Below are 21,278 nucleotides of genomic sequence, written 5' to 3'. Positions count from 1 at the left end.
TACTCTGCATGAGATTTTACCCCATGTTCAACTATCCTTTGTTGAAGCTTCACATAAATCATCAAAGATGAGTCAATAACAATTTCTTTTGGTTTATCATTCCGCTACAACAGCTGAAAAAATATTATTCATATGTTAATGGTCTAGTAATACGAAATAATGTTGTGAGAATAGTACAAATATATGCATATTACATATTTAGTAGTAGTGCATTGAATAAATAAAGTCTAAAATGGGGAGATTGAGAGGCAAAAACAGTTGTTAGTTTGTCAAAATAGGTGTCGGTTGTGTGTTACAGACTGTAATTAAGAACATGTATACAGCATGTAATCATTATATATAGTTTAAAAGCAATTTGTGTTAATACCCTCAGTGGAAAATCTGGCAATTTTATAGACTTGGTACAATATGAAATTAGGTAGTTTTTTATTACAATTAAATGTCATATTACATGATATTAATGTCAATAAATAAAATATAATTTTCATGGGAACTTGCAGTTCAAAATTATTTTTAAGTAACCTACATCACAATGGAGCAATTTAGTTTAACTTAAAGTTCAGATACAGCACAGTTAATTCTTGAAATGTCATGATGAACATTTACACTATTATTGTATACAGACAACACAATGATGATTGGAAGTCACTTTCCCCTCACCGAAGGGCAATGCGGCTTTAACAGCATTAGCATGAGGGAGGAAGAATCCATGGGAATGTTTATTTTAGAATATTCTTGACATCTGATTTTCAGAACATGGATTGGCTGGTTTACATCAGATGTCTGATCAGCGATTTCCAAAATATCCTCCTCGGCCGCCTCTGAAGCCCCCTCTGTCTGGGCCTTGGAACCCATAGCCACGACCTCTGAAACCACCACCGCCACCTCTGTAGCCACCTCCATACGGACCACCTATGAAAATAAATAGAAAGTGAACAAACCGATTTATTTACACACACCAACACATGAAAACTGCATAGTTTTTACAGTAGAAACATTTAGCAAAACTTAATAATTTTTGCACACCGGGAGATGTAACATTTATCATTTTCAATGGGCCACAAACAATGTTTCAAAAGGTCGATAAGAAAACTACTCACAGTACAGAAGTAAGATCTGAACAGAAACGAAGCACATGCACAAAGAATTGATCATTATAGATAAAATTCTGCAAACACCCTCACCCATGCAAAGTATCTACTACTTAACACTGCCTCTATATGATGAATGGTTGCTTCACCATACCACTGTTTATACTCAACCCAAGGTCTCTCATTACTTTATTAAATATTACCGTGCAAAAGATGTAATTACATTCCTCATTAATACTTCTAACTTACCGTTGTTTTGCTGCATGCAGTTTCAAATGTACGGTTTACGCTTTCTTCTAAAATTTTGTATTCTGGAAGAACACTTATCATATTACAAATATTTGTCAAAGTATGCTAGATATTTAAAAACATCTTTCAATTCTATTTTTAGTCAGTTTGTAACTTAACAAATGAAGCTGCTAAAGGGCAGCGTCAGCTTTCAGTGAGTAGCTAATGTACACAGAAGTACTTCTGTGGAGACTGACTTTCGCACCAGAGCTCTTACTGTTTCCTTAAAATTAAATTTAACATCAGTTTCAGGGGGTTTCGTACAACAAGTAAACTGATTAACTGGCATGGTTGGGAAAATCTGATGTTTTAATTTTTCTTTAATCTGAGGTTTGCACACTGGGCAGACCTCCAATAATTCTTTGCGCATATTATAGTCCTTCCTCTAACACCTCCACAACAAATTTGCAGTGGCTGACCATTCCATGGATTATGGGAAAGTTCAAGATACCAACCACTGCCTCATCCTATTGGGATACAGTAGTCAAAGAAGCTGTGGAAATCAGTAGACTACTTTCTCAATCAAGACGAGTATTTCCAGCTTATCTAATCATATAAACTACTCATTTCATATCCATGCTCTCAGTGCAATTGTTGTTTTGTGTCTTCACTGCCTGTCATACCAAGATGTCATCAATTTTGATTACTATAGCTGGGCCACTGAAACACGTTATTTCAAGCTCACTTTACAAATGACTTTAAGTTCACGTTATGATTGAAAAACAAGGAACACGATGTGCTGCATCTTTTGAACTAATTACAGCATAGCAACGTAAGTCAGTTCCAACATCATTTTCATGTTGCCAGTTTCCATGTCCACAAATAAGTTTTAGCGTGTACCTCAAAAACTCTAGGACCCAGTGACTATAATAAGGAAAGTGGTGCTACTTCAAGAGTTACAAGACACTGAAGTAACCAGTGAGGAAAAATGCCCCTGCAGAGAAAACTGAGTATTTTTAAATACTCCTGGAAAGAAAAAAGCTGCCTTGCCCACTTACAGATATTTATTCTTTCCAAACCAATTCATTTTGTCAGCATATTTATGGATATTACAGTAGGAAAGAATGTCCCACATTAGCAAAGTTGTTTGTTAGTTTTGTTATTTCTTTAAACTTTTCTCAGGCAGAAAATATAGCTTACAATGGTGTCAAAAACTATGGACTTCTGCTTTAAAAAGTTAGACAATGACTGTTGTTAAAAAAAGTTCATGTTGGTATGGCTTGTAGTACCTTCTTAAATAAAATTATAGGAAAAGATATCATTTCAATAACATGGTTACATGAAACCTGGGTCAATGCTGGAGAGAGAGAGAGAGAGAGAGAGAGAGAGAGAGAGAGAGAGAGAGAGAGAGAGAGAGAGATGATAAATGCTGGAAAGTGGAGACTCCGAACAGCAGTGGTTGTCAGCCAATGGGAAGAGAAGCCAGATTAATTATGGCCTCTACATGTTCTTCAAATGGTCTTGGGCAGGATGGATTTCTAGTTTTTCAATTTAAAAGAGCTGCATTTGTCATGAAGATATGGACCATCCACGATTTCTGCAATGGTTTGAAAACTTGTTGCTCCAGTTTAGGGTTCCAACAGTGATTCTACTGGATAATGAACTCTTATAACTAATGACCGCAAAGAAATAATGGTCCAGTGATTGTTGGCAAAAGGCAATGCTGCAGACATTCATTTTTGAAACAAAATAAGCCTATGACACCTATGTATGTTGTAAGTGAAGTTGCAAATGAACAGGTTCACATGGTAATTACACTACTGCCTTATAATTACCATTTTCAAGCAAACTGAACTGGTTTGGGGGTACTGTTAACACTTTCTACACCGAGACTGTACGCAATACATTTTTACAAACACAGCCCTTTGAACAAAGCCCGTATTCGGTACATTCCTCTGTTTCCCACACTTTTTAATACAATCAAAGGTACGCTATACGTTTCTTCATTCAAACTGGCAGCAAGTGTAGTTTATGTACTTTCCAGAAGAGATCATTGCAAGTCTGTAGCTTGAGTGTACCAAACACACAATCAATTTGTGTGACCGTGATCGATCACCTCTGACTTGGGCTTAGTTCACTTTGTGGCTAAGTTTTCATCATTATGTTGCTTTAGCAACATGGATTTTTTTATGGTTCTTATGGATAAGAAGAGGAAAACTGAGACTACATTGATTACAAACCTTCAGATGTATTTTGTGAACATTCCAACAGTTCAGGCAACAAACATGGGTTTATATAATTGAAAAATAGCGTTAGATTAGATTAGATTAATACTAGTTCCATGGATCATGAATACGATATTTCGTAATGATGTGGAACGAGTCGAATTTTCTAATACATGACATAATTAGGTTAATTTAACAATATACTTAAGTTAATATAACAACTTTATTTTTTTGTGTTTTTCTTTATTTTTTTATTTTTATTTTTTTTATTTTTTAAATATTTTTTCTTTTTTTTCTTAATTTATATCTAAAAATTCCTCTATGGAGTAGAAGGAGTTGTCATTCAGATATTCTTTTAATTTCTTCTTAAATACTTGTTGGTTATCTGTCAGACTTTTGATACTATTTGGTAAGTGACCAAAGACTTTAGTGCCAGTATAATTCACCCCTTTCTGTGCCAAAGTTAGATTTAATCTTGAATAGTGAAGATCATCCTTTCTCCTAGTATTGTAGTTATGCACACTGCTATTACTTTTGAATTGGGTTTGGTTGTTAATAACAAATTTCATAAGAGAGTATATATACTGAGAAGCTACTGTGAATATCCCTAGATCCTTAAATAAATGTCTGCAGGATGATCTTGGGTGGACTCCAGCTATTATTCTGATTACACGCTTTTGTGCAATAAATACTTTATTCCTCAGTGATGAATTCCCCCAAAATATGATGCCATATGAAAGCAATGAGTGAAAATAGGCGTAGTAAGCTAATTTACTAAGATGTTTATCACTAAAATTTGCAATGACCCTTATTGCATAAGTAGCGGAACTCAAACGTTTCAGCAGATCATCAATGTGTTTCTTCCAATTTAATCTCTCATCAATGGACACACCTAAAAATTTGGAATATTCTACCTTAGCTATATGCTTCTGATTAAGGTCTATATTTATTAATGGCGTCATACCATTCCCTGTACGGAACTGTATGTACTGTGTCTTATCAAAATTCAGTGAAAGTCCGTTTACAAGGAACCACTTAGTAATTTTCTGAAAGACAGTATTGACAATTTCATCAGTTAATTCTTGTTTGTCAGGTGTGATTACTATACTTGTATCATCAGCAAAGAGAACTAACTTCGCCTCTTCATGAATATAGAATGGCAAGTCATTAATATATAATAAGAACAACAAAGGACCCAAGACTGACCCTTGTGGAACCCCATTCTTGATAGTTCCCCAGTTTGAGGAATGTGCTGATCTTTGCATGTTACGAGAACTACTTATTTCAACTTTCTGCACTCTTCCAGTTAGGTACGAATTAAACCATTTGTGCACTGTCCCACTCATGCCACAATACTTGAGCTTGTCTAGCAGAATTTCATGATTTACACAATCAAAAGCCTTTGAGAGATCACAAAAAATCCCAATGGGTGGTGTTCGGTTATTCAGATCATTCAAAATTTGACTGGTGAAAGCATATATGGCATTTTCTGTTGAAAAACCTTTCTGGAAACCAAACTGACATTTTGTTAGTACTTCATTTATACAGATATGTGAAGCTACTCTTGAATACATTACTTTCTCAAAAATTTTGGATAAAGCTGTTATAAGGGAGATTGGACGGTAATTGTTGACCTCAGATCTATCCCCTTTTTATGCAAAGGTATAACAATAGCATATTTCAGTCTATCAGGGAAAATGCCCTGTTCCAGAGAGCTATTACACAGGTGGCTGAGAATCTTACTTATCTGTTGAGAACAAGCTTTTAGTATTTTGCTGGAAATGCCATCAATTCCATGTGAGTTTTTGCTTTTAAGCAAGTTTATTATTTTCCTAATTTCAGAGGGAGAAGTGGGTGAGATTTCAATTGTATCAAATTGCATAGGTATGGCCTCTTCCATTAACAGCCGAGCATCTTCTAATGAACACATGGATCCTACTATATCCACAACATTTAGAAAATGATTATTAAAAATATTTTCAACTTCTGACTTTTTGTTCGTAAAGTTTTCATTCAATTTGATGGTAATACTGTCTTCCTCTGCTCTTGGTTGACCTGTTTCTCTTTTAATAATATTCCAAATTGTTTTAATTTTATTATCAGAGTTGCTGATTTCAGACATGATACACATACTCCTGGATTTTTTAATAAGTTTTCTTAATATAACACAGTAGTTTTTATAATTTTTGATAGTTTCTGGGTCACTACTCTTTCTTGCTGTCAGATACATTTCCCTTTTCCGGTTACAAGATATTTTTATACCCTTAGTAAGCCATGGTTTGTTACAAGGTTTCTTACGAGTATATTTAACTATTTTCTTGGGGAAGCAGTTTTCAAATGCATTTACAAAAATGTCATGAAATAAATTATATTTTAAATTGGCATCAGGTTCACGGTACACCTCATCCCAGTCTAATTGCTGTAGGCTTTCCCTGAAATTTGCAATTGTTAAATCGTTGACTGAACGTACTACTTTGGAGGACTGTTTAGTATTGCTGAATGGAGCTATGTCATATATTGTAACTAGCTACAACATTACATGTATGTTACTATAAAAAATATTTTATACTGTTCTTTTGACTGTTTATATGTTTTTTTTTTTTTTTTTTTTAATACATGAACAGACGAAGGTGAGGGTTCGAGTACTGCTGCTTGTTCTGACACATCACCAAACATGATTACTGGTGTGACCAAATGGTCCAGAGTTGACAATCAGCTTGATTTACCAGTGTTCAATAGTGCTAGTAGTGTAACTTTGCAACTGTATGAACACTGTGTACTGAATTTGAATGATTCTCAGCATTTTTCAATAATGAGAAGATCAAAACAAAAAAAGCTGAAACAAACATGAATGCAGGATTAAAATTTTTTGAAATGAGTAGGTAGTAGCCTACGAAGAGAAATTCATGTAACATCAATGGTCAATAGTAAAGATACAAGAAATATACTTTTTTTGGCATCAATGGTCAATAGTAAAGATACAAGAAATATACTTTTTTTCCTATCGTTTTGCATATGAATGTAGTGAAGCTGCCAAAAATAAGTGACTATTGGTCAAAGGATTCATTACTTCAGTGGCATACAGGCTGATGAGTTGAGACAGATTCACTTCCATTTTGTTTATGTTGCTCTTTAACGACAACATGAAATTCATAAAGCTAGGTAAGCTAGGACATCACCCCTGCACGAAATCAGACATTTCTTCATTCTTTTGTCACAAAGTGTATGAATAATTTCAACCATACTTGAATCTCACAACTGATTAAGGAATATGCAAAGTAGAGGCTGAAGAGGATTTGGAGCTTATATGAAAAACAAACCAAATAAATATGTAATCGAACTTCATTTACTATGCGACTGAACAACAGTTTATGCTTTTAATTATGAAATTTACACAAGTAAAGCAACAACATAGACAACTGTCTTGTCTGTAATTGGAAGGCAGTGTTGACGTCATTATGGCAAAGCGCACAGCATTTACACGAACAGGTTCTGCACAAGTCCTGCTGAGTTGGATATCTGTGGCAGAATAAAATCTTGCGCATAGCCACTGTAATGAAAGCCAGGGAGGGCCTACCTAATGAAATAAAGACTGTGAAGCTTAGGGAATGGGAAATGATGTTTTGGAGGATGGAACATTTACTACTTGTAAAATGGAAATCAACCAGGGATGTGTATTGTCTTTCAACCACATATCAAGCAAATTCAATTGCAATTAGTACCACAAGCAAAGAACAATTACATGTAAACCAGATGTTGTAAGAGACTGTAGCAAGGGTAAAACTGGAGTAGACAGGGTTGACCAGCTATCAAGCTATTTTGCTTTCTGTTGGAAAACACTGAAATGGTGGAAGGAGGTTTTCTTTTACTTGCTTCTTTTAGCAGTCGTGAACAGTTGGGTTGTGTGTGTGTGTGTGTGTGTGTGTGTGTGTGTGTGTGTGTAAAAAAGTCTCTGGTGCGCTTTATCAAGGCCTTAGGTAAACAGCTAGATAGTCGTGGTGGTGTGGAGGGGCTCCAGTATTCAAAAGTTGGACCATCACCAATAGTAGACAGTGTTTGAAAGGCACTTCCCAGAAAAGATCCCAGCTACAGCATTTGAACGAAATGTAGCTTGGTGCTGTAAAGTCTGTGGGCAGATAAGGGGAAAAAAAGAAACTGGGAAAATTAGTAAGAAAAGAAACGCAATGGTGGTGTAAACAGAGTGAGGTGGGTCTCTGTGTACACGACAGTTTCAAGGAGTATCATGTTCGAATAAATGCTGCTTGATAAAACAAAATCTGCATTTCTGTATTGAATTTTTTTTGGTATGCTTATATTTATTTCAATACAATATGTTCTTCTGAACATGCTTATTTCTTGCAAATATTCATAGGAATGAGTTTTGGAAGTTTAGTTTTTATTTTCTGGAAAAGTGTTCCACTTTCAAAACTGTAGAGAAAATACCATTTATTTTCAGAAAAAAGTGAATAAAAACATTAGAACAAGGAAGGTCCAACCTTTAATGTAAACAGTTTTTATATTTTTTTTCATGATTTCTTTAAACAAAAATCTAGAAAATTAGTTGAGAAGTGTCAGTTCACAGAGACAAAATTTGTGTACATGGCTCAGTGTGGAAAACTTTAAAAATAATAACAAGCCTTTTACTGTAACAGAAGAGAAAAGACTATTACATGAAGGTCTTCCTACTGTAGACGTCACCTCACGGGAGAAGCGAGCAGACTATGTTGGTAAGCTTATTAGAGAAAGGCAGACTATAGATAGCATTATAAATGAGAATGAACAACTAATGATTTCTCTTGACAATGATGATGATGATGATGTGGTGGTGGTGGTGGTGGTGGTGGTGGTGAAGTCGAGTTTTGGCAGTGATCTGGATGATAGTGGTGATGGGGAACTGGATGGAATTGTGCCATTGTCACCACAAATTTGCTTATTGTCCAGAGCATGTTTCAAGAATTAATTCTTTTACTCTGCAACAGAGTATATGCCTAACTGTTTATTTCATTCTACAACTGTCAATAGCATGTTAGGTTTACATTTATGTTATGAGGTTTTATATGCAGCTATTTTGCCCTGTTTTTCCCTGTAGTAGTTTTCTCCACAGTCAGAACACGTATTTTGTTATGCTTACATATACATTGTGATGTGACGAGCTGTGTACATGGTGACTATATCCTACATTTACAAAACAAACATGGGAGCTATCAGTTGTGGGAGTGTGCAGCGAAAGGTATTGTAGCCTCAACTGCACAACTGCAGTGTAGCTAATTACACCTGAGCTGTCAAATGATACATTCAATGACTTGGGTATAACCACGTAATTGTTAAGCACTGTGGATTTGTTGACACAGCAATTGCAATGTTTTATTCTCAGATGCATGAAGTTTTATCTATGACTGACACTTGTGTGGCAACTGTCTTATGTATGCACACTTACTCCGTAGTATACCACCGCACCTACTGGTTGTATTTCAGTCGTGGTAATCAATTGAAATATCACAAGATGAAATACTGCTGTCCCAGATTCCTACTCAAAAGGTGATGGAATATCCCATCTGCAAAGAAAACTCCAAGAAACACAATTCCAGATTTGTCTGTGAAATGCTGTGCTGTATCGGACAGTTGCAGAAACTGATCTTGCACAGAAGTGCAAAGTTTCCACTGACCCATGACAGTCTAGCCAAGTGTGTAAGTTATATGACTTGAATGCAATAACTGTGTGCCACTCATTGTGATCTTTATACCTTTTTTTCTGTGCGCTACTGTGATTCTCACAAGTACTTCAGGAAGTAAACTCAAATAGCAGTACAAGATATTGAAAACAGCAAAAATCTTCTCTTTCATCCTTAAAACCATGCACAGGTGCTACTCAATCAAGTAGGGTAGGCCATCAATTGAAAGCATTCTACCCTCTTCCTGGAGCTAGCTAATAAGGTAAAAAGTTCAACGTATTTACACTGGGACAGGCACACAATGAGATACTAGGGATTAATGGCTTCTAATGCTGGTAAGAGAACAACTTTATAAGAATTATGTAATCTAATCATGAAACCTCAAATATTTTAGATTTCAAAGCCCTGCAATGATACTGAAAATTTGGGGTATAATAGGGAATGAGATGGGTACAAACAGAACTATATGCATTGTTTTAAATGGTGATAATCAAATGTGCAGCCATGAATTGATCACAGAACACTAAAAACTGGTAATTAAATGAAACAACAAGTTTACTGTAACCAGTCACTGTTTTTTTTATCTCCATGACACATTTAAAAGGTTTAAACCTACATCATCAGGTGGATTTACACCTGTTAGTATGAAGAGAGAGATCTTAACATAACATAGCACGCACACACACACACACACACACACACACACACACACACACACACATGTCATACTAACAAATGTAAATCCACCTGATGATGGAGGTTTAAACCCATGGAATGCATTGTGGGGATAAATAAACAGTGACTAGTAACAGTAAACGTGTTGTTTCATTTAATGTCAATAACAGTCACAGTAAAGCCTAACCTAAAATGTTTGGAAAAAAAAAATTATACTGAGCAAATAGTCCATGGCCTCTCTCTTTTTCTTTCTTTTTTTTAACCCCTTCAATGGGCGCGCCTGTGGCAGATAGCCGCAAGATGTAGTTTTCTATTAGTATCACAGATAGCGTTACAGTTGCGTCCACATCCAGATACATATCTGTTGTTCTCAACGGATGTCAGCACTTACTACATTTGCGCTATTCATGCGTTCAACAGTTTGGTCGCTATTGTTGTTTGAAACGTGAGTGTCGCGTTTGCCGCTACGCACCTTTTGATGTAAGTATTTTCTATACTTGGGATTTTCTTTCACCTCAAGGCAATCTCTCTTTTATATTAATACAGTAGAGCATCAATTATCCGAAGTAATTGGGGGACATGGGTGTTCAGAAAACTGGTTTGTTCGGATAATCGAACTGTACAGTAAATTTATTCATAAAAACAGGAATCTCTTTTAGTATTACAAAGTATGTGTTCCGAGTTTCCTGTAGACACAGTTGTGCTGTGATACGGTTAAAAGGCACTTCACAATAAGTGATAAAACAATGTAGCAACTGGAAACTTACTCCAGTTTTAAAGTATGTGAGACAGTACAATTCTTGTGGGCAAAATGTCAGAATTGCACACACATTCACCATGAAATTCAGTTGGCATAGGGATCAACTGCAATGTAAGATCCAGGCATAGTATAATGGTGCCAACAATTTGATCATGGCTACACAGACATGGGTGATGCTGATTGGGAAAAAAAGGTCATCAACATTGAACACAGACAACAATGTCCATGAAATCGGTGAACTGGTTTGCAAAAATCACATTTTCTGAAGATGACAACATTCACACAATAGTTCCTCAGTGGCTCAATGACCAAGATGCAAATATCAATCATTGATGAACGCTGTTGTTTAAAGAGAATTTGTGAATCCGCTGAAAAATAGTGTTATGTGCCTGTGTCAATTTGGAGTTCAGTGCAGCATTTAATAATAGTTTCTTGGCCAGCCATAATAACGCACATCTTATTTTTGAAGTACCCTCATACTACTTTTGATATAATGATTAATCATTTATCTTTGTGATCAACAATTTATTAATGGAGAAGAGGAAACATAACAGTTCCCTCAAAGAGAATCAGCAACAATTTGTTTGTAAGTGACGCACATTTGATTCTTAGCAGTTCTCGTATGATTTTCTAGTTTACAAATAGCAATAGCAAAGCATTATGAATTCAAGCCAGAGAACTAACATCTTGGCAGCAGATTCATTTACAACAGAGCATACATCCTCTTCTGAAATGTGATATTTTCCCACTACCTGTACCTCATCTCCTAAAAAATAATGTAAATTAAACCAATACTCACCTACATCGACACACTATAAACCACACACAAGCACCTGCCAGAGGGTTCATCGAACCACATTCACAATAATTCTCTATTATTTTATTCCTGAACAGCACACAGATAAAACGCTCATCTATATCTTTCCACGTGCGCTCTGATTTCCCTATTTTATTGTGATGATCGCTTCTTCCTATGTAGGTCAGCATCAACAAAATATTTTCACATCTGGAGGAGAAAGATGGTGATTGAAACTTAGAAGATCCTGCCGCAATGAGAAACCCCTTTGTTTTAATTGCTTGTGTGTATGTGTGTGTAGTGCTGCTTGTGGGGCCACTCAGGGACAGGGTGGGTGTATGGGACAGGTTTTCATCTAGGTCTATAGCAAGAATGTGAGCTATAAAGCAAGGGGTTATGAGCAGGAGTGGAGTAAGGGTGGACAAGGATATTATACAGAATCAGTGGGATGCAGACTACCAAAGTGGGAGGGGTGGGCAGGATATTGGGTGGTGGGAATGGGGGACATAGTAGGTGACTGGAGAGAGAATGCACAGGATATCAGTTTCTGTACATGGTTGGGAGGGCAGTTTTGGTCTGTGAAGGCCTCGGTGAGACCTTCGATATATTTGGAGATGGACTGTTTGTCACTACAAATGCAATGGCCACAGGTGGGTGGGATGTATGAAGTGACTTCTTGGTATGAAATGAATGGCAGCTGTCAAAGTGGAGGTATTCCTGGTGGTTGATAGGGTTGAGACAAATGTTGGTACTGATGTAGCTATCTCTGAAGTAGAGGTCTACATTGAAGTAGGTGGCTTGTTGTGTTGAGGAGGACCACGTGAAGTGAAACTTTGGACTTTTAACATTGGCTTTGGATTGCATTGATTAGTACAGTTTGCAGTGGGAAAGTGTTTCCACTGTAGAGACTGGAAGGAGGAGAGAAGGTCTTTAATAAGTCTAGTATGATTGAATATGGGAATGGGATAAAAGATAAGGCCTTTAGAATGGACTGATACTTCTGTGGGAGTAAAGCTTTTGGAGGAAAAGTTCATAACTGTGTTTTGGGTCTGTTTAGGTACAGGATTCTCTATGGTGGTGGGAGTGTGTTTCTGAGAGTGTGATAAATGTAATAAGGCTATTGAAAACACGGACAGTGGTAGACCAAGGTGGGAATAGGTGGTGAACAGTTTGGAGACACTTTTGAGATGGTGATGTGCATGCTGCTTTAGTTCCTCAAGAGTTTCAGTGTGAGAGACGAGATAAAGGAATTTGGGATTTCACAACAGAAGAAGTCTACGTATGTAATACGTTCTTATGGATTCAGATGGATGTTGTATTAAAGCATGTGAACAAACTATATTTTGAAACCTACCTCTAGACATGCCACCATTGTTGAAATTACCACGCATCATTTTTGGTGGTGGCCCATCAAAACCAAATGTGTGACCACGAGGTGGTCTTCTAGAAGGCATCCTGGAAAAAAGAAAAATAATTACTAAGGCTTTTCCTCTGCATAACATTAGGCTTGTGTCTTGTTAAGAGTACATTCCACATGAACCCAGAATTCTAGTTAACAATATGAGCCAATGAAGACATTGTTGGTAAGTTTTAATATTGGCTGAGACCAGAAACATATTTATATTCTCTTATATTCTCATATCTTGTCATGCCGTGTTAACCAGACCAAATCTAGATTGACTGACCTTTTTGAATCTTATTCATTTTGCATCAACAGATTTAACACAATTTCTCTCTCTCTCTCTCTCTCTCTCTCTCTCTCTCTCTCTCTCTCTCTCTCTGTGTGTGTGTGTGTGTGTGTGTGTGTGTGTGTGTTTGTGTGTGTTTTCTCTATTGGAATATGACATCAAGAATTAAATGCAACACAGCAATATTTGTGGAAGTTTGGAGGCAAATACAAGCTTAGTAAAGGAGATTTTGAAACATTATATGAATATAAGAAAATTTGTATGTATGACACACAGGTATTGTGTATTTTCACTAGAAATTAATATATTTGTTTATTTACATTATAAAGTTTTGTAACTTGTAAATATTCTGTAATGAATTTGTTATTATCATCACTACACTATGTGTATGTAGTGGAGCAAATACGATCAGAGAAGCAAGACAAATCTTAAGGGAGACACCATTGCAAAGGCGATCTAGAAGAGTACACAGCTAGTGATGTAGCTGAAAAGATTAGTGAAGACTCTGGAATAACTGTGCCTACTGGCAAGAAGCGTCACACTGTCTTCATCCTTCTAGGTAAGTATGACATAAAGCCCATAGTGTGGTACACAAAGCTCTATTGACTATGGAACTAGTGGGTATCTTCCAACAGACTACTGAAGCTAAATGAAACTATGTATATATGTATGAGCTGTCCACGCTCTTTCTGAAGTGGTGCAGACAATTTCATTGTCTACAAAATCAGTAGTATATTCCTCATTTATTTGCTACACGCATTGATCTGTGCAGCAATTGTGTATTCATGAAATATTAACGAAAAATTTAATGATGTCTTGTCAAATATTTCCAGTTCATCTCTACCTCAACTTGAAGACAGTGGTTCTTCATTTAGTCATCACTGACACTGTTTTGTCTCAACAAAAATCATCGCGTATACGAATGACAAATGCATTACTTCTATCATCATGAAGACAGTATCAAAATCAGTAGATCATAAACAGACTGGAATCCATGAAAATAGTGAGTTCAACCCAGAATGCATTACAGAAATGTGCAATTAAAGTACAAGTAGAATATTCCTTACCAGGTGCACAACATGTACTGGAATGGTTAAACTCTTACAAATAACAATACCGTTAGGTGTGTGAATGTTTAGAAGCTCACTCAGCTTAAACGTGACAGTTTACTGCTGACAGCATTGAAAGGGCAAACTGGTAGTGTAGCAAGCATTCTCTTTTTCTCTCTGCACAGAACACTTCACTCAGCCGCCATCTTGCCTGTACCCCACTATAGCGTGATGCGAACACTATAGTCAGGCCATTTTGTGCTAGCAAGAAGTACAGAAGTCTGTTGCACTGCACATACTCATTAAGTTCCTCATGCAACAAGGACCAAACCCTCAGAAATTTTCATGAGGATCTGCACACAGTTTGAGGAAGAAAACCTTTCAATGACTCAAATGTATGAATGATGTAAGACTTATGGAAAACGTACTTCACCAATGATAACCACAGATGAGAATCACACCAGACCACATCATGCCATGTGTGACTTTTGCAGTCTGATACCTGTCTTTAGGTATGACTGTAAGATACTTTTAGTTATATCTCTGAAACCATGAGTTTCCTGTTTATCACTTATCAGTTCATGAGATTCTGTCCAACACAGTGATAGATATAGGAACAATTTCATTAATACTGTAGGGTCTATGCTCCATATCACATATGGCAAATGATTTTGAGGAGCCTTTCCTAAAATCGTGTTCAGTTTCTCTTAATCCTTTTGTTAAATTTGCCTTCGGCCATCATATTTAACTGATTTGGTTGAGCTTAAAATTTTTTGCAACACACTAAACACCACAACCATCTAGATGGCAAGTACAGTACCGTAATTTAGGCAGGGAGAACTAACAAACTGCTACAAATGATGTGAAATGCAATTGGATACAGTGTTAAGTGTTACCTGTGATGTAAACATACTCAGCTTCCAGAGTGCCCGGACATCCATGTAAAATAGCAGTACATTGTGAATTAAGATGCGATATTGTGATTACTGCCCAGTTTATTAAAAACCCTCAATTAAGTATTGCACAAGATAGGCATTACACACAGTGGATTTCGAAATGTCTTGGTTTACTACAAACTTTCTGGAAGAAAGCAAATGTAATGGAATTTACAGCTGACTAACAATGAATCAACTAGTATGGTTAACCATCAAAAGTGCTGATCCTCAATTTCGACAGTTACAACACAGAACTGGACACATCACATCGCACCACATCACATCACATCACATCCGGAATGGTTGCCCTCATACTAGTATCAAAGAACGATAGTTGGAAGGGGGAAAGGATGTGCGCAGTAAGTTTTAAAGGGAAAAACTATTACCATGATTCCATGACTGATTTTGGGCATTGCCAGTGTCAACAGTATGCATCCAACAGAAACTGTATAATGCACTGGGAAATTACTTATTTTTGACAACTATTACAATGATCTTCCAAACAGGCATGGTTGTTTCATGGATAAGCTCAAGATCTAGTGGGCAATACAAGTTTTGCTTTACAATACAGGATTTTAAAATAATGTGTGGGAGACAGAGAACACGGTTCAACATCAGAATCTTAAAACTGTATTACAGAATCAGAAAAGTGAAATCACATCTTTTACTCTGTTCACTGCAAAATACTGCATGAAGACGAACTCGAATTTTTTCCTTTAATTATCCATGAATACAAGCTGACACGTCTGTGTCTGAGGCAAGGAAAAATAGGATAAACATACCCGCCAGTTGACACTTGATCCATGTTGTGACGACCAGCATTCATCCTACACAGCTGCTTAAGTACATTCATCACCTTCTCATCAAGTGGTGACAATTCTGTAATTGTTTCTGGATCTTTAGCAGCTCTTACCACTAGGGCTTCCAATGCCGGCCGCAGTGCAACAATTGCAGCAGCTATCTCTGGTTTTATCTTCAAATTAATCCTAGAACAGAGACAAAAAGAAAAAAAAACTATACTCAATATATAAAGATCAATCAATCAATCACAGACCTGCTACATTACAGTAATAGTATCTTAGCAATTCAACTGTAACTCAACAATTTCCCAAACTGGCATTATGTTCTCTTTGAACAATACAGTAACAAACGGCAAAATGTGGACACACTTGAGTGTACTATGGAATGAATACATCATTGTAGCATCAATCCTGGAAAAGCACAATTTTAACCCTCTTGCTGCTACCGCATTCCATAGTGACCACAGCTTTACCACCACCTTACACTACTACCTGCGACAAGGCATGAAGTAGCGGCTGCAATCTGTGTATTTGTTTAGCTTCACTGTCTAGCCTCACCTGTCCTTAACATTCTTGGAGCGCTGTGTGTGACGACTTCATCTGCTGCTCTGGGTCCCACCACCCCCACAGAAAATAAATACAGTTACACTGACAAGTTTTTGTTTTACTTTAAAGCTGTTCTAAAAATGAATTACTGCGTAGACAAATGCACAGTCATGTAAATATTGTTTCACGATCAAGATTTACATCTTTCCAGGAGTTTTTAGTACAATTTCAGAAGCCTATGACAATAGCGAGGTGCCACTCTGGAATCACCTCAGTAAATTAATGGGTTCTTTAATAGTTACTCTTCCATTATAACTGCTGTCTTCCATATATTCATAACCATAACAACTCAAGGGAAGGCTGAATCATCTGTGTTATGGCTCTCATATGCTGATAGTAGTTGGAAAAGGTAGTAATAACTTTCTTTGCTCCAAGTTTGTTGATTCTGTTTGAGAGACTGCTTTGATAATTTCATGTATTTGTTTCGTATACAATAACCAACTGAACCTTTGGTCACAGGAGGTCAGATAGCCAAATGATCTAATGATAAGTGGTGTGATATGATAACGCTGTTCTGTGTGCGCAGCACAACCGTGTCATTCGAACTGTCAGTGAAGCGCCGGAGCAGACATATTGGCTGCTAAGAAATACTTATCCCCTGATTTTAAAGAAATTATTTTGTGAAAAAAAATTGATTCTTCCACATCTTACAGCCTGATATCTTTGTTCAATGAGTCACAGGAATTTTTTTTTGTTTTCCATTATATTTATTGTGCTGCATCAAATTAAGTGAAGCAGTGCACAAAACTTAAAGAATTTTGCAGTGACGAAAACATGCATAGACTGTACATGTGGTTCATTTTAGGTCATCCACTGCTGTGTATGAAATGTAGTCAACAAATAAAGATTGTATTGAAAGCTGAGAGCAGAACAATATCGATCATCGATCTCAAGATTTACTTTTATATATATGGGAGGGTTGCATGCAGTGCATCTAGTGTTCTGGCCAAAGATAACAAAATAAGGCTTTTTGCAAATGATAGCACACAATGAGGTGTGTATTTTGCCATATGATTGACTTATCAAGATATGGAAGTAACTATAGATTTCTTCATGGAAAGGTGTATTTCTTTTAACATCATTGTGTTTCTACATTCCACTTCTCAACTGTAACAGCAACAACCTTTGATCATCCTTATTATTTTACCAGAATACCATATAGTCTCCGGATTAGACTTCCGGACGCTTAAGTATTTCAGAGCAAGCATTTGCATAATTTCAACAAAGTATGGATGAAATTTGTCCATGGCCTTCAAAATCTGTATCACAATGGTCACTGGTTTAACTAAATGCAGCTACTCTCAATGATAAAAATCTGGTAAAGTTTCTTTTATTTCCTTCAAGAAAGTTTTCTTAAAAACCTATCAGAGTGTTGTTTCAATCCTATGACAGCTTTCTTGCGTCTTTCTTTCTATTCCACTAGATTATACATGGCCAGAATACTGTTACTGGGTGTCTGAAATTATGGAGGATTTAGGCAGATAAAGGTGGTATGTGCCTCTGCGACACAGCATGTTAGTGCACGATAGATATGAGTGTCACCTCAAGTGGGCTCTGTGGGTAGTTGTAAAGAATGCAACACAAGACATGAAGAGCGCACCATCATATGGCGAAGAGATTTTGTATCATTAATTATGACTGAAGAGATGACTGCTGAGCTTGGTGGGAAAGATGGCTAATTGATCTTAAATAACTATTCACGACAAAGACATGTACAGATCCATATAAGCTACTGAAAACTCAAATATATAATTTTAAAGATTTTTCCTGCATTGGTCTATTTTGTGCTACAATTACTATAAATATCATCAGTGATAGAGCAATTAACAAAACAGTGGAACTGATATTTCTCAGTAATGTCAAGAGCAGGGACCAGAAAATTCAGCAATATTTTTGGTAAAATTTGTGTGTATTTTTTTGCAAAATTTGCATAAATTTTTGTTGAAATACACACTATTTTTATTGTTAATGATTAGAAGCGCAAATTTCAAAGATTGTCACACTATGCGAGCGATGAAAGACGCCTTAGCTCCTTGAAATTGGCTGTTAAAAAAAGTGCTGAGTGGTAACTTTTGACTGGAGCTTCAACAGCTTCTTTTAGCCCGAAATGATCTTTGCATTTTTGTTCAGCTGCATTTACACTTTCAACAAATCAATGTTCTGAATTTTCCCATTGCTGAACCAAATATATGATTGATTTAAGATGTTTCTGGTCATCATTTGTCTTTTCCTACCCAATCGAATGATCACAGAATCTGCAAAATATTAATTTTAACCTTTTGTGGGCATTTGTTGTTGTGCGATCTATGCTCGACAGCCTACAGGCACAACTGGAAAGGCATTTAGTGTAGAAGTAGAACCTAAAGTGACTATTAAACAATGGAAAATCCAGGATGGAATAATGACAATCTTATGAGAAGGGACAGATAGAACACACACACACACACACACACACACACACACACACACACACACACACACACACACACACACACGAAAATGTGCGAGTGCACGAGACCACACACTCTGGCCACTGAAACAGGTGTGTGTGTGTGTGTGTGTGTGTGTGTGTGTGTGTGTGTGTGTGGAGGGGGGGGGGGGGGCGGCGGCATTCGCCCGCTATTTCAGGAGGAGGCCTTTTGGATGAAAGTTTAATTTTTTATGAGTCTTTTTGTTGTGTCTATCTGCGACTCAACATCTCCACTATGTCTACAGTGATTCTTGCAATTTTAGGGAAAGAACTTTATGTTTCAAATTGCTACAGCACAGAGTGCTATATAGTGGCAGACAGTTGCAAGTAGGCTTTTGACCATCAGAGGAGTGAGGAGCAGTGTGGTGAAACAAGTCATGCTTCCCTTTCGCAGGGCACCTACTCCAACTGTGTCCTAAGAAATCAGAACTGACACACTGTCACATGAATCACTGCTATTTTCCGTTGTTTTATGATCATAACCAAAATTCATGAAGGTTCAGGATGTCTCTTCAGTCATTTCAAAATAAGAAAAGAGAACAATGTGAAACATGCAACACAAAGCATTCAGGAATCTAGTGGCATTCTAGACAACCCTAGTTCAAAACATTCCCCATGTTAGAAGTATCCACATTATACCAACTTTTTAATTGTAGATAACAGATGTACGTGTTTCTTTGTTATAAAATGCAAGGTCCCACAGCTGAGTACTACTTCTATCGCATTGTGAGAACCTTAAATAGATCATTCAACCACACACAATTGGTGTGGCACTACCAGAGCTTCGAATGCACAGACGTGTCACTGAGTTCGTACACTTTTCATTTAGCAAACAGGTTATTATGCACTTTATTTTTCCAAACTGGGCGAACCAGTACCAGTAATCAACAATTGGTTACACTTTCAATATTTATAAGCAGAAAATAAAGTTATTTCTATCTCTGAAAAAACTGTTCATCTGGATTCAATTCGCTGTGATATAGCATATATTAGGTAATTCATATTTTGAGGCAGAATTCGCATCCCTTTAGCATTTATTGCAAAATGTGAATTTTTCTGGTCCTTAGTCATGAGGGATGACAAACAAGGTATTAGGAGTTCTCTCACATAAAGCTATTATTGTTGTCAGTAAAACTAATTAATTAGTCTACAATTAATATGCTTGCAAGTAAAATCACAGCAGCACAACACAGACTTACACAATTCCTATATGAAACTATAATACTGTATGTCTAACTCGAGTTAAGTAGTGCTGGAACCATTTTGTACAAATCAAGCTCGAATGTTACAAGAGATAAGGATTTCACACGTATTAGGAACAAATGAAGAAACAACGCAGAATGACATGACATACATATGATGTTTGTTTTCAAGTTTCTTATTTAACATACTAATACTTGCCGAAAGGAGTACAACATGTATTACTTGTTTTACAAAAATGTACTGAGCTACAAGAAATAATTCCGTACCTCAGATGTAAAGTAAAGGGGCAAAATTCAATTTCTGCAATTTTGACTTAAAGCGTGTTTTAAATATAAAGACACTGCTTAATTGATGGAAAATGGGCATCAGTCCTGCACTAGCTCACGTATGATTTACGGAGTGTTAAGGGAGTACATGTCTATTGAACATGTCTAAATTGGCCATGGCTGGAGCAGGACCAGTCTTACTTTTACAAATGATGTAGTATCTGACTATTAAAAATATGTTTTTACATGAAATCTGAAGAAATAGGACTTGTAGCACTTGACTTCTCAGGTAATGAATTCTGATTGGGCTAAAATTTTGACTGGCCAGTTACAACTTGAGTGAACTGACGAGGATTGTCATTGTAAATAGTAACAGGTGGAGGATAACACTTATGACAGTTCAGTTTTCACAGTTTTATGGCATCCTACTTATCCCTCTGCTCAGTGGACCTGCTTCAAACATATAGCCACCACAGGCAGTTTCCTAGAATGAAAAATAGCTAGTCCTTTCCCTTCACACCATCAACAAATTTTGAGCACTTCACAGTCAAAGGGACCAATGACCAAACAGTTTCATCCTGTAGAACAATAGTAATCATTTAATGGCGTGAAATCTGTAGGCATGAATGGCACTTTGGCAGTACAGTGATTCATTTATTTATGCAGCGCATTCAGAATACTCGGAGAAAGAGTGGTTTGTTGATTACAGACTAAGAAAATTTCGCAACAGACAACATTAACTTATGATTCTTTGGAGCGAAGATTGGAATTATACGTTTTGGGCAGCTCACCACTGGACTGATTATTTTTGTGT

The 21,278-nt window shown here is 36.7% G+C and overlaps 1 protein-coding gene across 3 annotated transcripts in view; it reads right to left on the bottom strand.

Annotated features, from left to right (window-relative positions):
• Positions 1-402: 402 nt before the first annotated feature.
• LOC126481955 (dosage compensation regulator) overlaps positions 403-21,278 on the bottom strand; it is a 169,624-nt gene continuing 148,748 nt past the window's right edge. For all 3 annotated transcript variants that reach the window (XM_050105926.1, XM_050105918.1, XM_050105933.1), the window contains 3 exons: positions 15,902-16,105; positions 12,802-12,902; positions 403-912 (listed from right to left, as the gene is read on the bottom strand). In XM_050105926.1, the coding sequence (XP_049961883.1) occupies positions 788-912; positions 12,802-12,902; positions 15,902-16,105 (430 nt within the window). In that variant the 3' untranslated portion in view covers positions 403-787. The remainder of the gene's footprint in view (positions 913-12,801; positions 12,903-15,901; positions 16,106-21,278) is intronic.

The sequence above is a fragment of the Schistocerca serialis genome, chromosome 1 (assembly GCF_023864345.2).
Source record: "Schistocerca serialis cubense isolate TAMUIC-IGC-003099 chromosome 1, iqSchSeri2.2, whole genome shotgun sequence".
Classification (NCBI taxonomy): Eukaryota; Metazoa; Arthropoda; class Insecta; order Orthoptera; family Acrididae; genus Schistocerca; species Schistocerca serialis.
Note: the sequence above shows the minus strand (reverse complement) of the source record. Positions and strands in the feature narration are given on the sequence as shown.